The sequence below is a fragment of the Sinocyclocheilus grahami genome, unplaced genomic scaffold, assembly GCF_001515645.1.
Source record: "Sinocyclocheilus grahami isolate Dianchi unplaced genomic scaffold, SAMN03320097.WGS_v1.1 scaffold342.1, whole genome shotgun sequence".
Lineage (NCBI taxonomy): Eukaryota > Metazoa > Chordata > Actinopteri > Cypriniformes > Cyprinidae > Sinocyclocheilus > Sinocyclocheilus grahami.
In genome coordinates, this window is record NW_015505521.1 from 177,298 (window position 1) to 185,161 (window position 7,864).

Below are 7,864 nucleotides of genomic sequence, written 5' to 3' on the forward strand. Positions count from 1 at the left end.
GACCAGCTTAAACCAGCTCAAACCAGCAGCCATGCTTCAAAACATACCTAAACATAGGCAAAACATATCTAACCAGCATATGCTGGTTTTTTCAACAGGGCTAGTCCTATTATGCAAGTCTCACTAATCTATTTCACAAGCCAAGTCTACCAGCCAGCAGCCATATCACCCTGCAGCCCAAGACTGGTTGCCCACTGAAGCTAAGCAGGGTTGAGCCTGGTCAGTACCTGGATGGGAGACCTCCTGGGAAAACTAGGTTGCTGCTGGAAGAGGTGTTAGTGAGGCCAAGCAGGGGGTGCTCACCCTGGGGTCTGTGTGGGTCCTAACGCCCCAGTATAGTGACGGGGACACTATATTGTCAAAAAGCACCGTCCTTCGGATGAGATATTAAACCAAGGTCCTGACTCTCTGTGGTCATTAAAAATCCCAGGATGTCTTTTGAAAAGAGTAGAGGTGTGACCTTGGCATCCTGGCCAGATTTGCCCATTGGCCTCTGATCATCATGGCCTCCTAACAATCCCCATATCTACTGATTGGCTTCATCACTCTGTCTCCTTTCCACCAATAAGACGGTGTGTGGTGGGCGTTCTATGGCTGCCGTCGCATCATCCAGGTGGATGCTGCACACTGGTGGTGGACGAGGAGATACCCCAATGTAGAGCGCTTTGAGTGCTTAGGAAAACAGAAAAGTGCTATATAAATGTAATGAATTATTATTATTATTATTACCAACTAGCCTAAGACATGATATTGTGGGATTACAAATTGAAGAATCTGTTTAAATATGCTGATCCTATGTTCTGACATAGCATCACATGAAAAACTAAGGTGAAGTACATTGTATTTAGCATTTAAGGTAAATTACATCAGACAAATGATTATCTTAAAGTGTAGCAAGAGGTTCCTGTCTGTTCCGGTTTCTCTTATTGTTAGTCAAATTAACCAAATTACTGAGAAAGTCACCTTTTGTTTGTAATGGCTCTTGGTGCCTCTGCCCCAGTCTTTGAGTAGTTATGCTGATTGGATTAGCACCTATGCATTTAAATGACACTGTTATGCTGATGAGATCAGGGCTGGAGAAATTCCGGTAACGGGCTGATTCCTGTATTGCATTTGCATGCTTTGTTTAGATTGTCACCACTTCTACTGAATGAATCCCGCCCCCTTAAAATGTATATAAACTCTACTGTGCTGAGCTATAGTCAGACTTGGATGACTGCAGCGACGCACAGCGAGTCCTCAATAAAGAGTGACTTCTGAATGAAAGATATCCCAACGTCTCCTGGTTTTCTGCTTCGACGAGGAAAAAGTTTCCTACAGTTGTGAAAGCGAAACTACTTTGTTTGGTCTTCCAAAAGAGGACGATATCCGCTTTGTAATGCCTGGAGCTGATCTGTGCAGGTCGCTGAGGGAATACATCAACTTTCACCGTGGACAAAGCGGAGTCCAGCCCGCCTCAGCTCACTCTATCCCGGCCTCAGCACACGCTAAGCTGGGGCTTCCCCTCACGGTAGGCCGCTGTGTTTTTCGTTGCCACTGATGAATCAAACGCAAGTTTTGGGCAGTAGAGTAGCACTTGTTGTTTGTCATTTCTCCGTTCACAAATGCAGACAGAGTTTTATGTTTACGCGGCACGATGCAATGCAACGCAATGCAACGCGTAAAAAGACAGTATAAGTCATTATAATCAGTAATTGTGTCCCCACTGGATGCAACAAATGCCTCATTTGTAATGGGTTTTAATGTTTATGTCTCGTCGCTCCGGCCTGACAACAGTATAACAGTATGTGAGGGGCGTAACATTTCCGTCTCACGCTTGAGGTATTCGGCCAAACACAACGCACTGGATAATCACAGCATCACAGCACACCTCGCTTTTTCAGACCGATGAGCTTTGTAAAAATCGACGCGTTTCAAAAAGGCGGGGCACAGAGGAGAAACAATAATGTAAAGTATGTGGAAAATAATGTGTTTTTTTTTTTACTTTAAACCGCATAAACACATTTCATTACACCAAATACACAAAATAATGTTCTTTTTAGCAGCATCATATGACCCCTTTAATGCAATTTGGAATTATTGGAATTACTATTAGGAATTTCTCTGTTATAACATTTGAGACTAGGTTTCTGTTACGCCAGTTTTCATAACGTAGACAGGGCGAGTGTATATCTGAAGTCTTTGGTGTTTATTTAGCCTCTAATTGATATCCTGTTATAAATCTGTACACTAACGTTAGATGAGGTGAAATAAGCCATGCATACAAGTCGATTTTCTATTGATTTTGCTTATTGGTGAAAGAGCAACATCTGATGAAATGTAAAAATACATTTTCCAAATGACAACAATCATTGCAATTAAAATTGAACAAAATAATATTTTTTTCCCCCATCATTTTAACCATTATACAGTAAGACGAAAATGTGTAAGTTTCCACTGACTAAAACTCTCAGACATTTAGTCGACTAAAACCTGACTAAAGCTAAAAAAGGGACAAGTTGACTAAATCTGATAAAAACTAAAAGGTTACATTTGACACAGGACTAAGACTAAATTAAAAATAGCTGACAAAATTAACACTAATTTCAACTAGTTACTAATTGTAAACTAGTTGGAAAAAATAATAAAACTGTATAGACATTAAAACATTATTAACATTAAAAATGACAAAACAACAAATTTTCAATTTTCAATTTAAAAACATCTTAATTCAATAAATTTAAAATATAAAAATAAAATGTAATCAATATAAAGCTATAATAGTATCTCTATGACACTAATAACACTGCATCACGCAGATGTCATAGAATATCAGATGTTAATCTTACCTTCTCAATGACTTTGTTGCCACCAAAGCGGGTGACAAACTCAGCGGGGGAAGCAACAGTAAAGTCCCTCTGCAGGTCAATGCGTCTGCGGTCCCTGCCCTGCTTCACGAGGTGAAGTCCTGACATACTAGGCCTTGAGAATCACACACAACACCATCATAATTCACAATGCGGACTGAGAAACACTCATTACAAAGAGATTAACACTATAGCAATACACACGCTAGGCAACTGACAGCATTGCTGGTCGTTTTGGATTGGATTTTTCGAATTTCAAGGAGGGGAAAAAAAAAGTTGTGACCTCAATATCCTATTTTTGTTATCAATTAAGCACATTTTAAGTAAAAACACTTTCTAAATACATTTTTCTTTAATTTAGGCAATGCAATAGAAATAGAAAAGTCTATGTTCACTGTTTTCTATATACTCCGTGACTTTAGGAATTTGTCCCACACATTCAATAACTTCCATGACTTTCTCAGGCCTGCTTTTAAAGGGCTTTTTTTTTTTTTTGAATAGTTAAAATTTAAAAGTGATAAATGGCTGAATAAATGGATGTCCGAAATGGATGAAAAATTTAGCTATGTTTAGAATGGAATACTAGCAGACTGCATACTACACAGTATACATACTGTATACAGCCTAAAACATTATGGGCCATGGTGGAGTTTGGAGTGTGACTGTTTGAGGTTGTGGACTGGTGTCTTTTATACTGATAACGAGTTCAAACAGATACCATTAATACAGGTAACGTGTGGAGGACAGAGGAGCCTCTTAAATAAGAAGTTACAGGTCTGTGAGAGCCAGAAATCTTGCTTGTTTGTAGGTGACCAAATACTTATTTTACCGAGGAATTTACCAATTAATTCTTTAAAAATCCTACAATGTGATTTTCTGGATTTTTTTTTTCTCATTTTGTCTCTCATAGTTGAGGTATACCTATGATGAAAATTACAGGCCTCTCTCATCTTTTTAAGTGGGAGAACTTGCACAATTGGTGGCTGACTAATTACTTTTTTGCCCCACTGTACATACAAGCATTACGCATATCAATCAGCAGTATGCTACATGCATGTCAAATTTAGGCAAGGAATCCAGTTATCATCTTGGATATAACAACAGTTTGTTTGCATAACCAGTTTTGTGTAAAACTGTCTTAACTTTTGGGAGTCTGATTCTTGAATCAAGAAGGCAGATATTATTTCTGGTTCTGGTTCGTCTGGAAATGGAAGGTTAAGTGCATTGCATTATGGGATACGGAATATCACACAATATTCCCGGGTTGGCACATGTAGGTCATTTGGTTATTCTAGACAGAGAAAATGCATACTGTGCATAACATACATACTGTATACTGCATAAATAGAATTAATAGATTAGTAGTACGCTATCCCTAACATATCCTTCACGTGTAACCTGAATACAGTATTGCATCATGTCGGAAGCGCTGGCACACACAAAGTGCTCCTTTAAGGGGGAAGGACTGGAATTTCTCTCCTCCTCGATTTTCCTCCTCAGGCAAAAAAAATGTTTTGTACTTCCTTTGCACTTTCCCACCACAGCCCCTCCTGTTGCCCAATAGTAGAGAATTATAAGGAGGAGTGGCATATTGGTTCACTCAGGCAGTTTGGGCACCGCCACCCCGTCCTATAGCGGTTCTCTGAGCGGCCTTGGTTAAACACTGAGGCATGACGTATTATGTAAATTAAATCAGCAGTAAATAAAATCAGAAAACCCAAAAATACACTATAAGTAGCTGTATGAGTTTATTATTTCACTAAATTAATGGATATTCATGAGGCAGCCATTAAATAGCAGATTTGCCAGAACTGTGTAATTGGTCTTGCCTGCATGTGGTCTGGTGGATATAAAAGGTGTCCACATGTTCCCCATTCCACCATAGACAAGTTATATTATTTTTCACAGTAGAAATAATGACAAAAACTGACGTTTAGACCTAACAATATAAAAGATCCATGTCTTTGTAGTTTAATAGATAAGATTTTCTTGTTTTAACCAAGTGAGAGTGCAGCAAGGGCAGATATTTTAAATTCAAATCAAAATGTCTCTGTAGTGTTTTTTATTTTTTATTTTTTTTTATTTTAAAATCAACGGTCACAAATTAGAAATACACACCGAGGATTTGTAAAGAAGAATGTCGGAGGATTTCGACATAAGCCAAGAGGAGACTGGTTTTGCTTTGCTAAAGTAAGGAAACTTTGCTTCCTTTGCTCCTGTAAACAAACGTTGGTTTTCAAGAGACTCACCGGCACATGCACAACGCCGACATCTTACGTCATCCTCTCGGAGCTGCTTCCATGTACAACTGTTGGGGCAGGCTAGATTAAAGTGATTATTATGTTTTGAATATGGATATTTTTCTTACAAAAACGCATCGATTCGGCACTTTTTATTATGGATGGATGTGTTTTATTTCACTTCATTTGGACTGATGAACTGCAACACCCGCTGACTGCCATTAAACAAGCTTGGAAGATCAAAGTCAATTTTTAACTCCGATTGGATTCATCTGAAAGAAGGAAGTCATACACGCCTAGGATGGCTTGAGGGTGAGTAAATAATGGGCTAATTTTCATTTTTGGGTGAACTATCCCTTTAATTCTATTACAGCTCTTCTTTAAAAAAACGTCATTAAAAATACATTCTAGCAGAGCATTTATTGTAATATATCCATTCTTAATTGTTTCCTTTGTGAAATTCATTTTATTTTTTTGATTACAAAAATATAGTACACTAAAAATTAGGGCTGTCAATCGATTAACATTTTTTATCTGATTAATCGCATCCTTTTTCTGTGATTAAACGCACACTTCATGAAATTAAGCAAAGACCATTTATCTTGTTTCAAATGTTTATTTTGTCATCATTTGCTATATCCGGCAAAGTAATCCAAAAGATTGAAGGGTGATTCTCAAAAATAAAAATTTTCTGCAAGCTTTTTTCAAGATAAATTTAGATGACTTTCCAAAAAAGGACACTTAGAAACTCCAAAAGGACACCAAATAACCAAATTATATAGGGAGCCCATTTAAGCACATATGAAAGAAAAAAATTATCTGAATTTTATAGTATGTGTACAGTGCAACACCAAAGAGCTTTTTTACATTTTTTGGGAGAAGCCAAGTTGCGATACCGAACAGGACCACATGGAGATGCCAAAAAAAAACTAAACTAACCACCTGCTGACCGCATATATCTACTACAGTACACGGATCCATTCCGTATAACTAAACACAGCAACATAAACTTGACAAATCAAAACATTATCGTGAATGTGTGTGGAAACAAGTGAATGCACGGAAATGTCTGTGCCTGTGCATAAATACAATGTGCGATCAGTGCGTCAAGAGCACTCATACACGCATTATTAAAACGGACTCACGCATGCTTACTGTACGACTCCTGTATGCCACCGCAATCGTCTTTACCTTGACTGCAGTCTTCATCCATCAAAACTTTACTATATAGAAATATATACTAAAATATAGTTATCCAGTCGAGAAACCGTAGTTTGCGTCTCATCTGGCCATACAGCGGTGGGATGTGTTGACAATCCGTTCAGTCTGTACTTCACACAAGCGTGTGACATGTGAGGGATCGCGCTCTTCAGAGACAATCACAGAATATAACAGAGCTCGTGTTTAAAAGCGAAACACACCAGAATGAATAATTCACTGAAAACGCAACGCGAGTCTCTGTTCTCTCTGCAATCTCTTATGTAATCAGCCTGGTTTCCTTCATATTAGCACACCAGAATGAATAATTCACTGAAAACGCAACGCGAGTCTCTGTTATCTCTGCAATCTCTTATGTAATCAGCCTGGTTTCCTTCATATTAGCGCTGTTTTGGATGGATTGTTTGAATGAATTCGCTTACTGGATCAGTGGACTGAAAACTTTCCCAGAGTTTAGCACCTTAAAATGATCAGATCGCAAGCAGAGTAGCAAAATTGGGTTAAAGGGTTAGAATAGAAATTGTGCTTCTGTAATTTTGCGTTAAATTATTTTAACGCGTTAAGGATTGTAAATTTAATCGCATGCGTTAACACATTAACGATGACAGCACTACTAAAAAAATATAGTACAATTAATTGTTTACTCTGAGAATATATTATGTAAAATCAGATTATCATTAAAGGGGTCATATGACGTTGCTAAAAATAACATTATTTTGTGTATTTGGTGTAAAGCAATGTGTTTATGCGGTTTAAAGGTGCCATAGAATGCACTGATACAATATTTTAAATTGTTCTCCGATATCTACATAGAAGGTATGTGGCTTAGGTAAGGGCAACAAATCTCCAGAAACAGTTTTACATGTCCATTTACAACCCTAAGATTTGTCCCTAGAATGAAATGGTCTGTTTTTACCTTATTTGGAAGGGTCATGCTCTGACCTGGCTCTGCTCTGATTGGCTGTTTCACAGTGCGGCTCAATGTTGAGCTCTGCTCTGATTGGCTGTTTCACAGTGCGGCTCATTTCAGTAGCTCACACAGCAGGAAGGAAACACAGGGAAAATACATATTTCAATACTGTCTCTCTCAGTTATATCATTGGGTAATTATACTGTATATAAAATGCGGGGATCAGGGAACCGCATAATGTACGATCGCTTTTTACTTTCACTTTCGAGATTTGCGATCACACGTGCTCAATGTAGCAGGCTACCGCTAGCAAGCAGCTAACCATGTCCCTTTAGTGGCTCGCTTTATTTTATTAGAACGCACGTTATTTGTTTTCCGTGCCTTTCTGAATACAGACACCAACCCATCCCTGCACATCACATCCCCTGCACAGCCTGGAACATAACATTTATTTCCATGATCTGCCATTTTTGCTATTATCCTCGCTTGTTTCTACACAATACCTGCAGAACTTCTGATGATTCGGCTGTGCAGGTTCGGCTGGCGGCTGGCATAGAACATGGGCGGGTAGTCTATATTAAGCAGCCATATCATCCTGCAGCCCAAGACTGGTTGCCCACTGAAGCTAAGCAGGGTTGAGCCTGTTCAGT

General features: G+C 38.6%; 1 protein-coding gene across 5 annotated transcripts in view; it reads right to left on the reverse strand.

The window, feature by feature from the left end:
• The window catches only part of LOC107603182 (acetyl-CoA carboxylase 1-like), a 52,529-nt gene that overhangs the window by 24,071 nt on the left and 20,594 nt on the right, over nt 1-7,864 (reverse strand). For 4 of the 5 annotated variants that reach the window (XM_016295899.1, XM_016295900.1, XM_016295897.1 and 1 more), the window contains one exon: nt 2,829-2,961. In XM_016295899.1, coding sequence (XP_016151385.1) covers nt 2,829-2,961 — 133 coding nt within the window. Of the gene's footprint in view, nt 1-2,828; nt 2,962-7,864 lie in introns of those variants that run through there. The other variant, XM_016295901.1, reaches the window with a different exon arrangement.